The sequence below is a fragment of the Mesoplodon bidens genome (genome assembly GCF_964165515.1).
Source record: "Mesoplodon bidens genome assembly, chromosome: 5".
NCBI classification, from domain to species: Eukaryota; Metazoa; Chordata; class Mammalia; order Artiodactyla; family Ziphiidae; genus Mesoplodon; species Mesoplodon bidens.
In genome coordinates, this window is record NC_138161.1 from 1056616 (window position 1) to 1077813 (window position 21198).

The 21198-nt window shown below is 46.6% G+C and overlaps 1 protein-coding gene and 1 long non-coding RNA gene across 4 annotated transcripts in view; both read left to right on the plus strand.

The window, feature by feature from the left end:
* The window catches only part of LSS (lanosterol synthase), a 41247-nt gene extending 27446 nt beyond the window's left edge, over nt 1–13801 (plus strand). For 2 of the 3 annotated variants that reach the window (XM_081234637.1, XM_081234639.1), the window contains exons 18-23: nt 1186–1329; nt 10896–10961; nt 11349–11429; nt 12026–12196; nt 13019–13097; nt 13530–13801. In XM_081234637.1, coding sequence (XP_081090763.1) covers nt 1186–1329; nt 10896–10961; nt 11349–11429; nt 12026–12196; nt 13019–13097; nt 13530–13661 — 673 coding nt within the window. In that variant the 3' untranslated portion in view covers nt 13662–13801. The remainder of the gene's footprint in view (nt 1–1185; nt 1330–10895; nt 10962–11348; nt 11430–12025; nt 12197–13018; nt 13098–13529) is intronic. The other variant, XM_081234638.1, reaches the window with a different exon arrangement.
* Nucleotides 13802–13879: 78 nt separating this feature from the next.
* LOC308617447 lies at nt 13880–15834 on the plus strand. The gene is made up of 2 exons (XR_014015880.1): nt 13880–14811; nt 15197–15834. It is a non-coding gene; the product is annotated as an uncharacterized lncRNA (long non-coding RNA).
* The last annotated feature ends 5364 nt before the right edge of the window (nt 15835–21198 follow it).

Genomic DNA, 21198 nt, shown 5'->3' on the forward strand with positions numbered 1-21198 from the left:
GAGTGGGTTGTTTGTTTCTTTAATATTGAGCTGCATGAGCTGTTTATATATTTTGGAGATTAATCCTATGTCCGTTGATTCATTTGCAAATATTTTCTCCCATTCTGAGGGTTGTCTTTTTGTCTTGTTTATGGTTTCCTTTGCTGTGCAAAAGCTTTTAAGTTTCATGAGGTCCCATTTGTTTATTTTTGTTTTGATTTCCATTTCTCTAGGAGGGGGGTCAAAAAGGATCTTGCTGTGATTTATGTCAAAGAGTGTTCTTCCTATGTTTTCCTCTAAGAGTTTTAGAGTGTCCGGTCTTACATTTAGGTCTCTAATCCATTTTGAGTTTATTTTTGTGTATGGTGTTAGGGAGTGTTCTAATTTCATTGTTTTACATGTAGCTGTCCAGTTTTCCCAGCACCACTTATTGAAGAGACTGTCTTTTCTCCATTGTGTATCCTTGCCTCCTTTGTCATAGATTAGTTGACCATAGGTGCATGGGTTTATCTCTGGGCTTTCTATCCTGTTCCATTGATCTATGTTTCTGTTTTTGTTCCAGTACCATATTGTCGTGATGACTGTAGCTTTGTAGTATAGTCTGAAGTCAGGGAGTATGGTTCCTCCCACTCCATTTTTTCCCTCAAGACTGCTTTGGCTATTCAGGGTCTTTTGTGTCTCCATACATATTTTAAGATTTTTTGTTCTAGCTCCAAAAAAAATGCCACTGGTAATTTGATAGGGATTGCATTGAATCTGTAGATTGCTTTGGGTAGTATAGTCATTTTCACAATATTGATTCTTCCAATCCAAGAACATGGTATATCTCTCCATCTCCATCATTGGTATCATTTTAATTTCTTTCATCAGTGTCTTACAGTTTTCTGCATACAGGTCTTTTGTCTCCCTAGGTAGGTTTATTCCTAGGTATTTTATTCTTTTTGTTGCAGTGGTAAATGGGAGCGTTTCCTTAATTTCTCTTTCAGATTTTTCATCATTAGTGTATAGGAATGCAAGAGATTTCTGTGCATTAATGTTGTATCCTGGAACTTTACCAAATTCATTGATTACCTCTAGTAGTTTTCTGGTGGCATTTTTAGGGTTCTCTATGTATAATATCATGGCATCTGCAAACAGTGACAGTTTTACTTCTTTTCCAATTTGTATTCCTTATATTTATTTTTCTTCTCTGATTGCCATGGCTAGGACTTCCAAAACTACGTTGAATAATAGTGGTGAGAGTGGACATCCTTGTCTTGTTCCTGATCTTAGAAGAAATGCTTTCAGTTTTTCACCATTGAGAATGATGTTTGCTGTGGGTTTGTCATATATGGCCTTTATTATGTTGAGGTAGGTTCCCTCTATGTGCACTTTCTGTAGAGTTTTTGTCATAAATGGGTGTTGAATTTTGTCAAAAGCTTTTTCTGCATCTATTGAGATGATCATATGGTTTTTATTCTCCAATTTGTTAATATGGTGTATCGCATTGATTGATTTGAGTATGTTGAAGAATCCTTGCATCCCTGGGATAAATCCCACTTGATCATGGTATATGATCCTTTTAATGTGTTGTTGGATTCTGTTTGCTAGTATTTTGTTGAGGATTTTTGCATCTATATTCATCAGTGATATTGGTCTGTAATTTTCTTTTTTTATAATATCTTTGTCTGGTTTTGGTATCAGGGTGATGGTGGCCTCATAGAATGAGTTTGGGAGTGTTCCTCCCTCTGCAATGTTTTGGAAGAGTTTGAGAAGGATGGATGTTAGCTCTTCTCTAAATGTTTGATAGAATTCACCTGTGAAGCCATCTGGTCCTGGACTTTTGTTTGTTGGAAGATTTTTAATCACAGTTTCAATTTCATTACTTGTGATTGGTCTGTTCATATTTTCTAATTCTTCCTGGTTCAGTCTTGGAAGGTTATACCTCTCTAAGAATTTGTCCTTTTCTTCCAGGTTGTCCATTTTATTGGCATAGAGTTGCTTGTAGTAGTCTCTTATGGTGCTTTGTATTTACGCGGTGTCTGTTGTAACTTCTCCTTTTTCATTTCTAATTATGTTGATTTGAGTCCTCTCCCTCTTTTTCTTGATGAGTCTGGCTAATGGTTTGTCAATGTTGTTTATCTTCTCAAAGAACCAGCTTTTAGTTTTATTGATCTTTGCTATTGTTTTCTTTGTTTCTATTTCATTTATTTCTGCTCTGATCTTTATGATTTCTTTCCTTCTGCTAACTTTGGGTTTTGTTTGTTCTTCTTTCTCTAGTTCCTTTAGGTGTAAGGTTAGTTTGTTTATTTGAGATTTTTCTTGTTTCTTGAGGTAGGCTTGTATAGCTATAAAATTCCCTCTTAGAACTGCTTTTGCTGCATCCCAAAGGTTTTAGATCGTCGTGTTTTCATTGTCATTTGTTTCTAGGTATTTTTTGATTTCCTCTTTGATTTCTTCAGTGATCTCTTGGTTATTTAGTAACGTATTGTTTAGCCTCCATGTGTTTGTGTTTTTTACATTTTTCCCCTGTAATTGATTTCTAATCTCATAGTGTTGTGGTCAGAATAGTTGCTTGATATGATTTCAGTTTTCTTAAATTTACTGAGGCTTGATTTGTGACCCAAGATGTGATCTATCCTGGAGAATGTTCTGTGCGCACTTGAGAAGAAAGTGTAATCTGCTGTTTTGGGATGGAATGTCCTATAAATATCAATTAAATCTATCTGGTCTATTTTGTCATTTAAAGCTTCTGTTTCCTTATTAATTTTCAGTTAGGATGATCTGTCCATTGGTGTAAGTGAGATGTTAAAGTCCCCCACTATTATTGTGTTACTGTTGATTTCCTCTTTTATAGCTGTTAGCAGTTGCCTTATGTATGGAGGTGCTCCTATGTTGGGTGCATATATATTTATAGTTGTTATATCTTCTTCTTGGATCGATCCCTTGATCATTATGTAGTGTCCTTCCTTGTCTCTTGTAACATTCTTTATTTTAAAGTCTATTTTATCTGATATGAGTATTGCTACTCCAGTTTTCTTTTGATTTCCATTTGCATGTAATATCTTTTTCTGTCCCCTCACTTTTAGTCTGTATGTGTCCCTAGGTCTGAAGTGCGTCTCTGATAGACAGCATATAGATGGGTCTTGTTTTTGTGTCAGTTCAGCAAGCCTGTGTCTTTTGGTCGGAGCATTTAATCCATTCACGTTTAAGGTAATTATTGATATGCATGTTCCTGTGACCATTTTCTTAATTGTTTTGGGTTTGTTTTTGTAGGTCCTTTTCTTCTCTTGTGTTTCCCACTTAGAGAAGTTCCTTTAGCATTTGTTGTAGAGCTGGTTTGTTGGTGATGAATTCTCTTAGCTTTTGCTTGTCCGTAAAGCTTTTGATTTCTCCATCGAATCTGAATGAGATCCTTGCCGGGTAGAGTAATCTTGGTTGTAGGTTCGTCCCTTTCATCACTTTAAGTATATCATGCCACTCCCTTCTGGCTTGTAGAGTCTCTGCTGAGAAATCAGCTGTTAACCTTATGGGAGTTCCCTTGTATGTTATTTGTCATTTTTCTCTTGCTGCTTTCAATAATTTTTCTTTGTCTTTAATTTTTGCCAATTTGATTACTGTGTGTCTCGGCATGTTTCTCCTTGGGTTTATCCTGTATGGGACTCTCTGCACTTCCTAGACTTGGGTAGCTATTTCCTTTCCCATGTTAAGGAAGTTTTTGACTATAATCTCTTCAGATATTTTCTCGGGTCTTCTCTCTCTCTTCTCCTTCTGGGACCCCTATAATGCGATTGTTGTTGCGTTTCATGTTGTCCCAGAGGTCTCTTAGGCTGCCTTTATTTCTTTTCATTCTATTTTCTTTATTCTGTTCTGCAGCAGTGAATTCCATCATTCTGTCTTCCAGGTCACTTATCTGTTCTTCTGCCTCAGTTATTCTGCTATTGATTCCTTCTAGTGTAGTTTTCATTTCAGTTATTGTGTTGTTTATCTCTGTTTGTTTGTTCTTTAATTCTTCTAGGTCTCTGTTAAACATTTCTTGCATCTTCTCAATCTTTGCCTCCATTCTTTTTCTGAGGTCCTGGATCATCTTCAGTATCATTATTCTGAATTCTTTTTCTGGAAGGTTATCTATCTCCACTTCATTTAGTTGTTTTTCTGGGGTTTTATCTTGTTCCTTCATCTGGTACATAGCCCTCTGCCTTTTCATCTTGTCTATCTTTCTGTGAATGTGGTTTTTGTTCCACAGGCTGCAGGACTGTAGTTCTTCTTGCTTCTGCTGTCTGCCCTCTGAGGGAGAAAATTTCAAACTATGTAAATATCCTGTTTCTCATCATACTTCTACCCATTAGTTTTAGCACCTGATGATGATTCTTGCTTGCATCAGTTATTCATATAACGATTGCAAAATTGTCATTCCTTTTGTATGTATTGGTTGGTGTTCTATTAAAAGCTTTGCTTTGCCCCTGTTTACTTATTTGCTTATTTGTTAGTGTGGACTCATGGTTTCTTATGCTACTGATTTTTTTTTCTTGTGTTAAAATACATGTAACATAAAATTTACTCTCTTAGCCATTTTTAAGTGTACAATCCAGTGGTGTTAAATACATTCACATTGTTGTGCAACCATCACCACCATCCATCCCCATAACTCTTTTCATCTTGTAAAACTGATACCCATTGAACAATAACTCCCATTTCCCCACTCTTCCCAGCCCCTGGCAACCACTATTCTGTTTTCTGTCTCTATGATTTTGACTATTCTAAGTACCATGTGTAAGTGGAATCATATAATATTTGTCATTTTGTGCCTGGCTTATTTCGCTGAGAGTAATATCCTCAAGGTTCATGCACGTTTTAGCAGGTATTATTAGTACTTCATTCCATTTAAAAGTCGAATAATATTCCATTGTATGGATGAACCACATTTTGCTTATCTGTTCATCTATGATCGACACTTAGGTTGCTTCCACATTTTAGCCATTGTGAGTAGTGCTACTGTGAATAGCATTTAAATCCCCTGGAAGTCACTTCAGCCGGAAGGGCAGGGGCTGGCACACTTGGGGGCAGGTGCAGCAGCCGTGGCCTCCTGCCTCTCTGCCTGCTCCTCTGTGATCAGAAGCAGCAGTCAGAGCAGATTCCCAGTTTTTGGAGGACGGTGTCCTTTTTGCCCACCCTAGGTCCTGCAAGATGCTCCAGGGACACATGCACCGCTGCCTGCTGGGCCCTGGGGTGGGGGATGGGTAGCTGTTCCTGTGCTAAGAGCTGAGAGCAGCTTAAGCCTCCAAACCTTCCCCTGGAAGTTGCAAGCCTTCAACAGCCTGCAGACTTCCAGACTAGTTACATCAGGCACATCCTGCCAGTACAGTAGTTGTCCAGGCGGGAGAGGGGTTCCCGGTGCTGCCTGTTCTGCCATCCTTCCAGGAGCCTCTTCAATTGATTTTGATATTGATCTTATAGCTAGGCAATCTGCTAAACTTAAAAAAATTAATACACTTTGTCTTATAGAGCAGTTTTAGGTTTACAGAAAGATGGCACAGGGAGTTCCTGTTTAGCCATTTTGCTCCCCCTCCCACCCCATTTCCCCTGTTATTAATATCTTGCATTAATTTGGTACTTTTTAAATACAATTGATGAGCCAATATTGATACATTATTATCATCCAAAGTCCATAGTTTACGTTCAGATTCACTCTTTGTGTTGTACGTTCCGTGGGTTTTGACAAATGTATACAACATGTGTCCATCATTACTCTATCATGCAGAATAGTTTCACTGCTCTTAAAATCCTCCATGATCCGCCTATTCATCCTCCCCCCTCACCCATCCCCTGGGAACCACTCCAGAATGTCATATAGTTAGAATCGTACAGTCTGTAGCCTTTTCAGATTGGCTTCTTTCACTTAGTAATATGCATGTAAAGTTTCTTCATATCTTCATGTACCAGTTTGTTTATCCATTGCCTATTGAAGGGCATCTTGGTTGCTTCCACGTTTTAGCATTATGAATAAACCTGCTATAATTATTCCTGTGCAGGTTTTTGTGTGGACATGTTTTCAGCTCATTTGAGTAAATACCAAAGAGCATATGGTTGGCTCATATGGTAAGAGTATATTAGTTTTGTAAGAAACCGCCAAACTCTCTTCCAAAGTGGCTGCACCGTTCTGCATTCCCACCAGCAGTGAATGAGAGTTCCTGTTGCTCCACATCCTCGCCAGCATTTGGTTCTGTCAGTGTTCCATATTTTGGCCATTCCGATAGGTGTGTAGTGGTATCTCATTGTTTTAATTTGTGATTTCCTAATGACGTATAATACTGAACATCTGTTCATGTATCTATTTGCCATGTGTATATCTTTGGTGAGGTGTGTATTCAGATCTTCTGCATGTTTTAAATTTGGGTTGTTGTCTTATTGCTGAGTTTTAGAAGTACCTTGTATATTTTAAATAGCAACCCTTTGTCAGCTATGTATTTTACAAAGATTTTCTCTCAGTCTGTGGCAAGCTCAGGTCTGGCTACTCTCCGCTCAAAAGCCAATACTTGAGAGGCAAGTGTTGGTAGAAAGGAAAGGTTGCTTTAATCAGAAGCAATGTGGGGAGAAGGTGGGCTCATGTCCCCTGAATCAACTCCAAAGATTCTGCTCAGCCCTGACAGGTTTTAAAGGGGAAAGGGGGAAAGAATCTCAGTGAACCGTCAAGGCAGGAGGTCAAGCTCTGTGTCCTCTCCTTGTGTGCAGGCTGGCTGACTCCTCATGAGCTTTCTTCAGATGTTGTCTTGCCCACACGGCCTGCCTGCAGGATTGCTAAGGGGACTGCTGGGGGTAGACAGCTAGTCACTCTTTAACTGCTCAGTTCTTAATTCCTACTTCTTTTCGTCTAGGGAAAGGACCGACAGGTTAGGCAAGGCATGGTGTGCATTCAGTAGAGCGTGAGTCAGGAGTTAGGTTAAATGTCACCTAGTGACCTCATTTCTGTAAGGTTTGAGGGCAACAGAAATGGGCAAACAGGAAAGGGGCAAAAGAGCTCCTAACATTTTCATTCTGTCGACAATGTCTTCTGCAGAGCTGGAGTTTTTCATTTTAATGAAGTACAACCTAACAGTGTTTTCTTTAATAGATTGTGATTGGAGTGTTATATCTAAAAAGTTTTCACCAAACCCAGGGTCACCTAGAGTTTCTCGTATGTTATGTTCTAGGAGTTTTATAGTCTTGTGTTTTACATGAAAAGACAAAAATCTCTGATTCATTCTGTGTTAATTTTTGTGAAGGGTGTAAGGTCTGTATCTAGATGTATTTATGTTTTATGTGATGTTCGGTGTTCCATTACCATTTGTTACAGAGACTCTCCTTTCTCCATTGGATTGCCTTTGCTCCTTTGCCAATGATTACTTGACTGTATTTGTGTGGGTTTGTTTCTGGGCTCTCTATTCTCTATTGATCTATCTGTGTGTTCTTTCACTGATACCATGCAGTCCTGATGACTGTAGCTTTACAGTAAGTCTTGAAGTCGGGTAGTGTCAGTCTTCCAACTTTATTCCCCTTAAATAGTGCGTTTTCTATTCTGTTTCTTTTGCCTCTGCATAAAACTTTGGAATCTGTTGATATCTATGAAATGATTTGCTGAAATTTTGATTGAGATTGTATTGCATATATAGATCAAGTTGGGAAGATCTTTTGATTCTTTTATCATAATTTTATAGTTTCCCTCTTATAGATCTTGTGTATATATTTTCAGATTTATACCTAAGTACTTAAAATTTTTTTGGTGCTATCATAATTGGTATTGTGGTTTTAATTTCAGAATCTAATTGTTCATTGCTGGTAGGAAAATAATTGTCTTTTGTATATTAACCTTCTATCCTGCAACGTTGCTGTAATTGTTTAGTAGTGCCAGGAGTTTTTTGGTCGGTTCTTTGGGATTTTCTACATAGATAACCATGTAATCTGTGAACAAAGACAGTTTTATTTCTTCTTTCCCAATATGTTTACCTTTTATTTCCTTGTCTTATCTTATTGCATTAACTAGGACTTCCAGTATGAAGTTGAATACAAGTGGTGAGAGTAGACATTCTTGTTCCTGATTCAGCAGGAAAGCATCTAGTTTTTCTCACCATTAAGTACGATGTTAGCTGTGGGGTTTTTGTGGCTGCTCTTTATCAAGTTGAGGAACTTCCCCTCTGTTCCTAGTTTGCTGAAAGTTTTTTTTTTTAATCATGAATAGGTGTTAGATTTTGTCAAATATTTCTTCTACAGCTATTGATATGATCATGTGATTTTTTTTCTTTAGAAAAGAAGTTGATTTGATAGATTGCATTGATTGATTTTTGAATGTTCAACCAGCCTTTCATACCTGGGATAGATCCCACTTGTTTGTGATCTGTAATTCTTCTTATACATTGCTGGATTTGATTTGCTAATATTTTATTGAGGATTTTTTATATCTGTGCTACTGAGAGATATTTATCCCTAGCTTTCCTCTCTTATAATGTCTTTGTCTGTTTTTGGTATGCTGTCCTCATCGAATGAGTTAGGCAAAATTCCCTCTGTTTCTGTTCTCCGGAAGAGATTGTAGAGATGGTACAATTTCTTCCTTTGATGTTTGGTAGAATTCACCAGCGGATCTATCTGGGTAACTCTTTTTATTCTAATTAATTGCTTGTAGATTCTTTTGGGTTTTCTCTGTAGACAATCATATCACTTGTAAATGACATATTTTTCCTTTCAATCCATAGGCCTATAGTTTATTTTCTTGTCTCATTGCCCTGGCTAAGACTTCAGTATTCTGCTTAGCAGAGGTGGTAATAATGCCATCTTTGTCATATTTCCTGATTTTAAAGGGAAATGTTTCTAATATTTCTCCATTAAGAATGACATTTGGGAATTCCCTGGTGGTTCGGTGGTTAGGACTCTGCACTTCCACTGCTGGGGGCCTGGGTTCAGTCCCTGGACAGGGAACTAAGGTCCCACAAGCTGTGTGATGTGGGTGAAAAAAAAAAAAAAAAAAGAATGACATCTCCTGTAGGTTTTGGGTAATTATCCCTTTTCAGGTTAACAAAGCTCTTTTCTTAGTTTGCTAAGTTGTTTTTTCTCTCTGTTGTGAATGGGTATTGTATTTTAGCAAACAATTTTTCTATCTCTATTGAAATGATTATACATTAATCTCCTTTATCTGTTAATGTTGTAGATAATTATTGTAGATTTTTCTAATGTTAAAACATCTTTGCATTTCTGGATAAACCTCACTTAGTATTGGTATGTCTCTACTGTATGTAGTTTCCCAATATTTAATTTAGAGTTTTGCATCTGTGTCCATTAATGAACAGCCTGATATTTTTACTCTACCATATCCCTCTTGTCTGGTTTGTTGAGAAGCTTATGCTGAGTTCCCAGAATGAACTAGGGAAAGTGTTCCTTCCTCTTTCTATTTCCTAGGAGAGTTTGTGTAAGGTTAGAGCGATTGTTCTTGATAATTTAGTAGAATTCACTTACAAAATGTCTAGACTTGGAGTTCTTTTTCTGGGCAAAGTTTATGCTTTTTACGTATATCTTTAGTAGTTGTAGGACTATTCAGGCTCTTTATTCTTGAGGCAGTTTCAATACATTAATTTTCTGAGTAATTTGTACATATTGTCTAAGTTTTCAAATGTATTGCATGAGTTTTTCTTATTTTCTCTTCACTTTTTAATTTCCACTAAAGCTATATTCATACCGCTCTTCTTATTGCTAATGTTTATTTGTACTTTCATTCTTTGTATTAACATGTCTTACTGAGTTGGTGGCTCAAAACAGCACATGTTTATCACCTCGCAGTTTCTGTGGGTCAGGAGTCCAGGCATGGCTGAGCTGGGCCCTCTGCTTCAGGATTTCCCCGGGTTGCAGTCAGGATGCTGGCCAGGGCTGGGGCCTCACCTGAGCATTGACAGAGGGTCTGCCCCAGGCGTGTGTAGTTGTTGGCAGGTTTCCATCCCTTGCGGATTGTCAGCCTCAGGCCCCATTTCCTTGCTGACTATTGGCTGGAGCCACCCTTACTTTCCTGCCACGTGGGCTTCTGTATGGCGGCTCCATGAGAGCCAGCAAGGGAGGGATCAGTAGAGCCAGGGAGTCTGTCTGCCAGCCAGGTGGGAGCTGGAAGCAGCGACCATCAACTGTGCAGGGATCAGCTGGCTACAAACAGGACACGGGGCTGCCGCTCGAGAGGGATGACACAGGCTGGGTGCCTGGAGGCGAGTGAGCGTCATGGGGGTGGATCACCCTAAAGGCTGTATTCATACCTTCACCTCTGGTCCTTTCAGAGAACCAGGTCTTCTTTGGAAGTACCAGTTAGACCTGTGATGGATCTCCTTTGTCCTCTGAATGTATCATTTTCTCTCTCATTTTTTGTTTACTTTAAAATTTTCATTTATGTGATTTACTCAAGCCTGTGTCACTGACCTTGTTTTCGGTGATATCGATCCTGTTTGCAGCTGCTTCTAATGTGGGTTCGTCCCTGAGGTTTCCTCTCCTTAATTTCTTCTTTTCACTTCACTGTGCTCCCCTCCTGTGGCCCGTAATCGCTGCTTCCTCGACCTTGTATCTCCTCCCTGAACTGTTTGTTTTTACATATTTTTAAGGAAGACCATGCTCATTCTTTTTTTTTTTTTTCTTTTTGCGGTATGCGGGCCTCTCACTGTTGTGGCCTCTCCCGTTGCGGAGCACAGGCTCCGGACGCGCAGGCCCAGAGGCCATGGCTCACGGGCCCAGCCGCTCCGCGGCATATGGGATCCTCCCAGACCGGGGCACGAACCCGTATCCCCTGCATCGGCAGGCGGACTCTCAACCACTGCGCCACCAGGGAGGCCCATGCTCATTCTTTTGAGGCCGTAGAGTGGGGGGAATGGGGGTAGCAGGTGAGTTGCTGTTTTGCTGGACTGTTCATCGGGCGTGTTCATCCTGCTGTGTTCCAGGGAGACCCTCGAGCGGGGCCTGCAGTTCTGTCGGCAGAAGCAGAGGCCTGATGGCTCCTGGGAAGGGTGAGTGATGCCTGTGGGCGCAGATGCGTGTGGGGTGCTTGTGCTGCCCCAGGGGTTTCTGGACATGTTCCTGGTGGGCCTTGCTCCTTTCTGAATGCCCAGCCTCCCCCGGTGGTGACTGCTCAGCATGCTGCTAAGGCAGTGTAGCTGAGGGCGTTGGAAGGGCGCGGTGGCCTGGTGGCTCCACCCCTCCTCTGGCTTTGGATCCAGCACGTGGAGCCGCCCACGGAGGCCAGGTTGGGTAGGTCTGTCTTAGTGCTGAAGGCCTTGTGGATGCTTTTCCTGAAGACAGCCGCAGCCCCCCGTATACCCCCATGCTGGAGGGAGTACCTGCGCCCGCTGTGAACGAGGACTCAGGGGCTGGGCGCTGTCCCCTTCTTCCTCCAGCTCCTGGGGGGTGTGCTTCACCTACGGCACCTGCTTTGGGCTGGAAGCCTTCGCCTGCATGGGGCACATTTACCGCGACGGGTGAGTGTGGACATTCCCACCTTGGCGGGATGGGGGTCTTCTCAGCATGACACTCTGCTGGGGGTGTTTCCCCCTTTGTTGTTTGACTTTGGGGGTGTTCTTACGTGTTTTTAAGCAGTGAGATAAAATCAGGATTCCAGAAAATGTACGAGCCACTGTGCCTCGCTGCTCTGCGCAGCCTCCGGGCTCGTGTGGGGGAGGGAAGCCTCTGGCCCTCTGCCCTCCCCCAGCTCACCCGCCCATACCCAAGCCCCACACCCAAGTAGGAGCAGGAGCGGCCCGAGGCCAGGCAGGACGCTGGCTGAGAGAAGGGAGGAGGCCTCGGGTCAGCTGTCTCCTGCCACCTCCGCGAGGGCTGCTTTGCTGGTGGGTCACGTCCAGGAGGCCATCTGCAGAGGCACGACATCTCCCTTTACCTTCCAACAGCCCTGCGGTGCCGGCGCCTCTGTCCCGCTTCACGTCCCACGGTGGGCTAGGCCTGAGTGCGGGGGCCCACGCGCCCCTCCCCGTGACCCTGAGGGGCCTGGCAAGGGCAAGAAGGGGGGCAGGGACTTCGCCCGACATGATGGTGTCTCGTGTCTTGCTGGTCTCTGCAGGGCTGCCTGTGCAGAGGTCTCCCAGGCCTGCGACTTCCTGCTGTCCCGACAGATGGCAGATGGAGGCTGGGGGGAGGACTTCGAGTCCTGTGAGCAGCGGCGCTACGTGCAGAGCGCCCGGTCCCAGATCCACAACACGTGCTGGGCCCTGATGGGGCTGATGGCCGTCAGGTGGGGGCGATGAGGCCTGTCCCAGAGCCGCGGGGCTGGGCGAAGGAAGGGCGGTGAGCCGGCAGCCTGGGCGGGCACGGCAGCTGAGCTCCGAGTGCAGCAGTGAGAGGACGCGAGGCCTGCGGGGCCCCCTCAACAGGCTCCCAGGGCGAGGTGGCAGGTCGTGCAAAGAGGCCCCCCAACAGGGACAGCCAGGGGAGCAGGGCCGTCAGCAGCGTGAGGTGTGGCAGCACGTGCTCTGTGTCCGCAGCTGGCCCTAAGCCACACACGTGCTCAGGCACGTGCGCACAACACACACACGCAGACGTGCACACGGTGTCCCAGTCTGTGCTGCCCTGTTGCGTTTGGGGCCCCTGGGAAATCTCCCTAAAACCCCCTCAAAGGAAGGCCAGGTAGTGTGGGCAGGAGCGGGCAGGCTGAGCTCCGTCCTGAGCCATCGAGCCTTCTGGTGTCTCATCAGGTTGGGATGAGCAAGCTTAGCACATGTGGCTTCGGTGGCCCTCAGAAGGCCCTGAGGACCAGTGGCCGGGTGGACAGGAGCGCAGCACCTCATGGCAGGGACTGCTCGCCCGGCCACGCGTGGGCTGCCCTCCTGCCCTCTCGCCTCTGCCCTGGTGGCGTTTCCTGCTCTCGGGGTGTCTGGTGGGCCGACTGTTACCGGCGGGTCTGGCAGGCAGTTCAGGTCTGTCTGTCATCGTGCAGCGTTTCACATCCTTGTCCCTGTGCTTGGCTGTGTAAGGGTGAGGACGCAGGTCTGTCCGCAGCCGGAGGTGGGCTCATGCAGAGTGGTGGTGTGAGTGTTCAGTGCCCCTCTCCCTGCAGGCACCCTGACGTAGCGGCCCTGGAGAGAGGAGTCAGCTACCTGCTTGGAAAACAGCTGCCCAATGGCGACTGGCCCCAGGTACGAGTGAGTGGCCTGTGTTGGCAGCAGGTCTGTAATGGTGGCGGGTCCTGAAGGCCTGGGCCATTTGCAGTTGAAGCACTGGCTTGGCGGCAGGGCTGGTGGTGTCGGGGAAGGAGCTGGCGGAGGAGAAGCCCACGGGCCAGGACACCCTTGGGCTGAGGCTGACAGCCCCTCACTCGGAAGGAAGTGTGGAAGGGCATGGGGTCACAAGGTCACGTGAGGCTGGCCCCGCCTTGGATGAGTCCGGGATTGGCGGGGCTGCGAGGGGCTGGTGGCCTGGGCTGGAGGGTTTGTTGCAGGGCCTGGGGTCCGAGAGCTGGGGTGGTGGTAGGCCCACGTGCTGAGGCCAGCCCTCCAGACAGCGTCCCGGTTCAGGGAGCTGCCCAGCACCTGGTGGAGACGTTGTGTTCGTTCCCTGTGTTCTTTCAGGACAACATCGCTGGGGTCTTCAACAAGTCCTGTGCCATCAGCTACACGAGCTACAGAAACATCTTCCCCATCTGGACCCTTGGGCGCTTCTCCCGCCTGCACCCCGAGAGCACCCTCGCCGGCTACCCTTGAGAGCACGTCTGTGGGCACCTGGGGGGGTCTGGTCATGCGAGTTCCAGGCGAGGTTGGGGCATCTCAGAGGGGCCGAGACAGCCCCCTCCCTGCCCGCTTCGGCGGAAGCGCTGAGCCTGGGCCTGTGGCACGGGCAGGGCTGGTGCCTTCAGACCCGATTTTCAGCGTAGGGTTAGTTCTGAGAACAGTTAGTCGAGCTCGGGTGAGGGAAGGAACTGGATGAGCCTTGAGGGTGGGTAAAGCACAGCGCGCTCCGTGGAACCGCCTGGCGTGGTACGTATCCTCCCTGTGGGCGCGGGGCTGGGAGGGCTTTCCTGACCAGTGACTGAGTCCTCAGGAGCGCAGCAGCTGTGCCTCGTCCGCGTGCTGCCTCGGGCCCTCGAGGACCGGCTCTTCCTGTCTCTGTCTCTGGCTGAGGGATGGGACAGCCGCCCGGAACGGCCTGGCGGGAGAGGCTGGGCCTCCCTGTTCACCGTGGCAGCTCAGGCTCAGCGAGGGTCGGGGGCCAGACGCTGCCGGCCGGCCCCTGCCCCGGGTCCCGAGCTCGCGGGCGCTGCGTCCTGGTGCAGCCACAGCCTGTGGGGCGCCAGCATTGCTACCTCCAGAGCTTGTCGTTGCCTCGTAGTGACAGGTGGGAGGCCGAGCGTGAGGAAGGGTGAGGGGTTGTTGGTGGCCACACAACAGTGGGGCCCTGATGTGTGCTGGGGACACCCCTCACCCCCTCTGTGCTCTAAGCTGCAGGGAGCGTCACATTTCCAGGCTGCAGCCTCTCAGGTGGCGAGAGCCTCCGAACTCCCCTCTGGCTTCTACCCCCGTCTGGCTTAGCGTGCATGGACTTGGGGCTCAGGATGGAAAATCCAAACCCTGGAATTGCCTCTGACGTACGAGGATGAGCAGGAGTGTGGCTGTGCGGGTCACTGAGAGCGTTGATGAGGGTCAAACCCAGGCCTGGTGTCGCCCCAGCGGCCCACCTGCTTCTCGTCCCCCTCAGGTCCTTCTCCGTCTGCTGTTCCTCTGTGCCTCTCCCTGTCTGACGGCAGCCCTGGCTGCGCGGCCCCAGTGCACCACCCTCCCTCTGACAGCCAGAGAGACGCCTGGGTGCCCCCCTGCTCCCGCCATCCCTGCCCAGACCCTTAGGGCGCTCTCCGAGGTTTGCACCACGTGGCCTTGCTTCCGCAGCTCTCGTGGCCCCCGAGTGCTCTCCCTGACTCTGCCCGGGGCTCGCCTGCGTCCGGCCTTTGCCTGAGCTGCCCCCCACTGCCCTCCTGCCCCAGGTGGTGCTCTCCCTGCTCTGAGCCCCGCAGGGCCTGGGCACGTGTACGCGCGGGCACGTCCTGCTGGCTCCACCGGCTGCCACACTGTGGAATGTAGCAGGTGTTCAGCTGGTGCTAGTTGGATGTCAGCACTTGCCCCAGATGTTTTTAAACTCGGGTTTATTTTACTGAGGAAGCTGCACTGGGCCCCACTGAGATCTGTCAGGGCTGCTCTTGCACCGGCAGTGCAGACGGTGATCTCCAGCAGTCTGCTTCTTGCAGCGGTCACTGCCCAGCCATGATCAGATCACTGGACGAAACGTAAAACTTCCAGGAAAGAAATGAAAACCAGCTGTTACACTGAAACGTTACTGAACGTCACCTATCTTACCAGCTACCTTAATACACAGACGTTTGAGTCCCTTAGGCAGAGGCTTGTCGTGCATGTGTTTAGTTCCATCCTGGAAACCGTCATAGATTGGGGTCCCTCGTGCCCCACGTCCGATGCTGGACCACCACCCCTCAGTCTCAGGGAACAAGAGAAATGGTTCCAAGATAAGCAGGGTGCACCTCTAGTTATTTGAGGGGAAAATATTTGCCTCAACCTGCTTAAAAGTCAAGTTCTCTGTCCTGGGTGAATGATTAACGTGTCTTGAATTCAAATCGTTTTATTTTTGGTTATCAGGAGCAAATTTTGAACGTTGTGCTGGGAAGCTTTCTCTGGAGCCAGGTTAGCTTTTCTTGTTCAGCAGGATGTAAACTTCAGATCTGACCCTTTGAGGGATTCTCTAACTGGAAATGCTTAACTCACAATGGAAACTTATCTCCAAGAAAATACTTTCCCTACTGAACATAACCAATGTCGATATGTAGATTTAAATTTTATTCAGACAATAAAAATGTTTGAACAATTGATACAATCAACTGTTGCTTCCTCATTCTCTCAACTCTCAGCAACTAATTATAGGTTAATTGGTCAGCTTGATTTATTTTCATCTCTCCGTCTGCAATATAAAGTTTTATTTATAGTTCCCTTTGTTGCAAAAAGAAATTAAGGTTAGAAACACAAGACAAGGGGACACAAAGGCAAGAAAGTTAGAGGGGACTGGCAGGGATGTCACACATGAGGTACCTGCCGGGGGCTTGATTCACTTGCTGTCGTTGGCCTCCAAAGTCAGCGCTCAACTTTCTCACTGACTGTGGGAAGGGGGCGTCTGGGCTGCGCCTCTCCACAAGGTGTCTGGTCACAGAAGAATTCACAAGAACCGCCCTCGCAAGTGGCAGCCGTAGGAAGCTGAAGACGCAGCTCTGAAGAGCTCGGTAAACTTACTAGGGGCACTGGGGCAGCATGTCTTGACCTTGGGCTCCCCTCAAAGACATGTGCCTGGCATTTTCACTTGGAATTTCTGGTGCTGTTTTAAAAACCCTCTTTCCTCACTCAGGATTAGGGTGATAGCGATAACTTCAGAGTTACTTGTTTTCTTCAGGGAAAATAATTCAACCAATAGTTTCTATGTGATGACTACTATCGGTATGTGACGTCCAGCTTTCCTCCCAGGGCAGTGGTGCCCCAGGGGCCGTTTGAGACCCGTGCTGCACGTGGTGGAGAACAGCTACTTTGGTGGCTTTAGGCAGCCTCTGATGCCTGTCCCACGGCCAGGCTTCTTGTGCAGGATGCAGCGAGCCTGAGACCTCATGTTCCCTGATGCCCCTGGTTCTTGGGAAGGTAGGGAGCAGGGCTTGCCCTTGGGCCCTCTAGGAATAGGTGAGCGTTGAAGCGGCCTGACGGTGGCCAGAAGAGTTAAAACATCAAACAGAGCTTCAGTGGCCTGTTGGATGATACTGAGTGGTCCAACACGTGTCATCTGAGACCTAGAAAAGCAGGAGGGAGGGTGGAAGGCAGGCAGAAAAACATTGGAAGAAACCATGGCTGAAATTTTCCCAAACACAAGACGTGTAAGCCCACAGATCCATGAACCTCAGCAGACAGACCAAAAACCCCACCAAAACCCACTTTAAGGCTCATGATAATCTGATGAAGACCAAGGATGAATAAATCTTAAAAGCAAACGAAACAGGCACGTTATGTACTGGTGAGCAAAGACAAGGGTGTGAAGCGACTTATCAGGAACAGACATGCTGGAATGACGTCTTCAAAGTGTTGGAACCTTAAATTCCATATTCAAAGAAAACAGAAATGAAGGCAGAGTGGACCTTTTCCAGACAAACCAACGCTGAAGGGATCGTCCAGCAGCCTTGCCTTACGAGAAATGTTCAGTTGTTTAGGTGTGGGAAAGAGATACTGGGTGGAAACGGATCTTCAGAGAATGAAGAGCACCAGGTGGGAAGTGTGTGGTAAGTATAGAAGCTTTCCCCCTTTGTCTAAAAGATTTTTTCTTTAAAGTTAACTTTTTTCTTTTAATTAATTAATTAGTTACTTAATTTTTGGCTGCGTTGGGTCTTCGTTGCTCCACGTGGGCTTGCTCTATTTGTGGTGAGCGGGGGCTACACTTTGTTGTGGTGCACGGGCTTCTCATTGTGGTGGCTTGTTGTGGAGCACGTGCTCTAGGCGCACGGGCTTCGGTAGTTGTGGCACGTGGGCTCAGTAGTTGTGGCACACGAGCTTAGTTGCTCCACAGCAGTGGGATCTTCCCGGAACAGGGCTCGAACGCATGTCCCCTGCATTGGCAGGCAGAGTCTTAACCACTGTGCCACCAGGGAAGTCCCTAAAATTAACTTTTAAAAGCAAAAATAATAATGGTGGTTTTAACATAAGAAGTAAAAGATACGACACCACAAAGGGTGTTGGAGGAGGATGGTGTATGACGTGGTTGTTATGCTGCGTAAAGGTGACTGTGATAAGCAGAAGAACCTACTGTGAACCCTAGAGGAAGCCACTGAAACAGAAAGAGGTACAGCTGGTAAACTAATAAAAGAGGTAAAATAACCCTCATAAAATAAAAGAAGGCGAGAAAAAGAAGAACAAAGGACAGATGGGACAAATAGAAGACAAATAAGATAATAGACTTAAACCCAACGCTTATGGACTGAATTGTGTCCCCCCCCACCCCAAATTCATATGATACTGCATCTGGGATGGGGCCTTTAAGAAGATAATTAAGGTTAAATGAGGTCCTAAGGGTGGGTCCCTGATCCAGTAGAACTGGTGTCCTTGTAAGAGAGAGAGACACCAGGAACGCACACACAGAGGAAAGACCACATGAGGACCCAGGGTGGGCGGTCTGCACACGAGGAGAGAGGCCACAGGAGGGACCAGCCCTGCCAGTACCCTTGTCTTGGACTTCTAGCTTCCAGAACTGTGAGAAAATAAATGTTGTTTAAGCCACCCAGTATGTGCTGGTTTGTTATGGCAGCCCTAGAAGACTAATACACCAACCATTTAAATAATCTTATGAATTGTAAAGGGCCAAGCACTCTGGTTAAAAGGCAGCGATTTTAACTAGAGGTTGTTAACATTGGATGAAAAAGCATGACCCATCAATGTTGTCCATAGAAATTTTTAGTGTAAAGATACAGACAGGATAAAAGTGAAAGTTTAGAAAAATACATAACATAAAAACACAAATTAGAAGAAAAGGTGCTATATTAATATCAGTAGATTTCAGGAAAAGGAATAGTACCAGAAATAAAGACATTTACTAACAAAAAAAATGTCAATTCATCAAGAAGGCATAGCAATCTTAAATGTATGTGCACCTAATAACAGAGCTTCAAAATACATGAAGCAAAAACTGGTGGGACTAAAGAAAGAATTAGACAAATACACAATTGAAGTGGGAGACTGTAATACTTGTCTCAGCAACTGTAGACAAAACCTTCAACCAACTTGAGGAATTGGCATCTGTACACCTCCCAGCATTCTTTCCTAGTGCTCATTCACTAAGATAGGCCATATGCTGGATCATGAGACGAGTCTCAAGAAATTCAAAAGGATTGAAACTGTACAGAGTGTACGTGACCACTGTGGAGTTAAATTAGAAATCAGTAACAAAAAGACTTAGAAAATCCCAAATATTTGGAAATGAAACAATACACTTCTAAATCATCTATAGTAAAAAATAAGAGCACAAGGGGAATTAGAAAATATTTCAAGCTGAATGAAAATAAAAACATGACATCAAAATTTGTGGGATGTAGCTAAAGCAGTGCTTAGAGAAATGTTTACAGGCTTACATATTAATGCTGTAGATAAGGTTTAAAATCAATGATTTAATTGTCCATCTTAAGAATCTTAAAACCAAAGTAAGTAGAAGGAAGGATATACCAGACAGAAGGGTAGAAGTCAAATGCTACAGAAAACATAAAAGAAGATCATTGAAACCAAAAGTTGATGCTTTGAGAAAAGTAACAAGCCTCTAGTCTGACCAAGTAAGAAAGAAAACAACCTATGTCGGGAATACAAAAGGGTACCTCACTATAGATCCTGCAGAAATAAGTCGTCCAGCCTGCCCCCCCAAGCCTGGCCACCCTTCTTCCTGGATCACACGGTTCTCACATGCTCTGCTTTACATGCTCCTGCAAAAACCTGCTAACACTGTTTCTGCACTTTCACATTTGGTTTTCTGCCTCGGCTGGACCCATTAGTCCTCAGAGGCATAACACCTCAGAGAAGATAATAAGGAAATATGAGCTATGTAATGCCAGTACTCCACAATGTAGATGATGTGGACAAATTCCTCAAAAGACAGTTGTTGGGCTTCTCTGGTGGTGCAGTGGTTGAGAGTCCGCCTGCCGATGCAGGGGACGCGGGTTCGTGCCCCGGTCCGGGAAGATCCCACATGCCGCGGAGCGGCTGGGCCCGTGAGCCATGGCCGCTGAGCCTGCGCGTCCGGAGCCTGTGCTCTGCAACGGGAGAGGCCACAGCAGTGAGAGGCCTGCGTACTGCAAAAAAAAACAAAAAACAAAAAAAAAACACAGTTGTTATCTAGATGGGCATGAGAAGAAATGGAAAACTTAAGTGACTTTATATCTATTTAAGAAATTGGATCAGAAACTAAAAGCTTTCCTGGAAGAAAACTTTAAGCTCACTGGCTTTGCTGGTGAGTTTATCAACCATTTAAGAGAGAAATAGCAATGTAACACAACATCCAGAAAATGGAGGAGGGAACGCTTTACAACTCATCGTATAAGGTCAATATGACCTTGATAGCAAAACCAGACCAGGACATTACAAGAAAAGGAGATACAGATCAATTTCCCTCATGAATATAGAAAATACTTAAAATATTAGAAGTTGAATCCAGTGATGTGTTAGAAGGGAAGTGCATTATGACCAGGAAACTGGCAGGATGTTCCCAGGTCCAGGGAACCAGGGCTGGAGGGTACCACCTTGAGAGGGTTTTCTCGTGGGGGGAAAGAAATGGCATTGTAAGTGTGAGGGGAGGGGCCAGCGGAGGGGAGCTACTCACGCCCGGCCCTGTTCTCAGGAGGCTGGTGGGGCATCTGCCCTGGGGCCTTCCTCAGTGGGCGCTGTCCACGTTCCCGCCGACCTGTCAGCTCCATCTCGGGATGCAGCCCTTCTCCGCAAATGCCACCCGAGATTGGGTGGGCGACGTTACGCTAAGCTGTGAGTTTGGGGAAGGCAGGGCTGCGTTCTGCATGGAGGTTCCTCCCCCTATCCCTGCCCTCGAGGCATCGAGGCGTCCGCTGAAGGGGAGAGAAGACCCTGCTCCTGTTCTGGGCTGTGTCCTCAGGCAGAGCAGCAGGCGACCCACCTGCTGCCTTTGGAGCCAGGAAACAGTGCTGAGTTTATGCACCTCCCGGGTAGTTAGTGGAAGTGGAGGGGGGTCACGGAGGTCACCCTGACCAAGGACTGGAATATGGCAGGACTCTGCATGTGGTTGGTCTAGACAGCCCTGGGCCCTGGCCAGGGGTCCTCAGGTCCAGTAATGGTCAGTGTCCCTGACAGTCAGTGCTGGTGGTCCGTGTGGGGACACTGACGTGCTGCCCGGACCCTCTGGACCAAGGGAGTGTGGTCGGCAGGTGGCCTGCAACTGCCAGCCCCCTCGATCCTGGTGGGGCTGCGTGGGCCGTGGGGGCCGTCGAGGGGCTCCCCGGCCCACCTTCCTTGCGTCCAGGGCCTCCTCTCCCTCCAGGGTGTGGCCCAGAGTTCTTGCTGTTCCTGGGACATGCCAGAACATTCCTGTCTGGGCCTCGGCCTGCGCTTTCCCTGCGCTGGGGTGCCCGTCCCGCGAGGTCTCAGGCGCCCCCTCCCCACCCTCCCGCCCCCTCCCCTCCACTCCCTCGTGGCCTCGGGTCGCCGC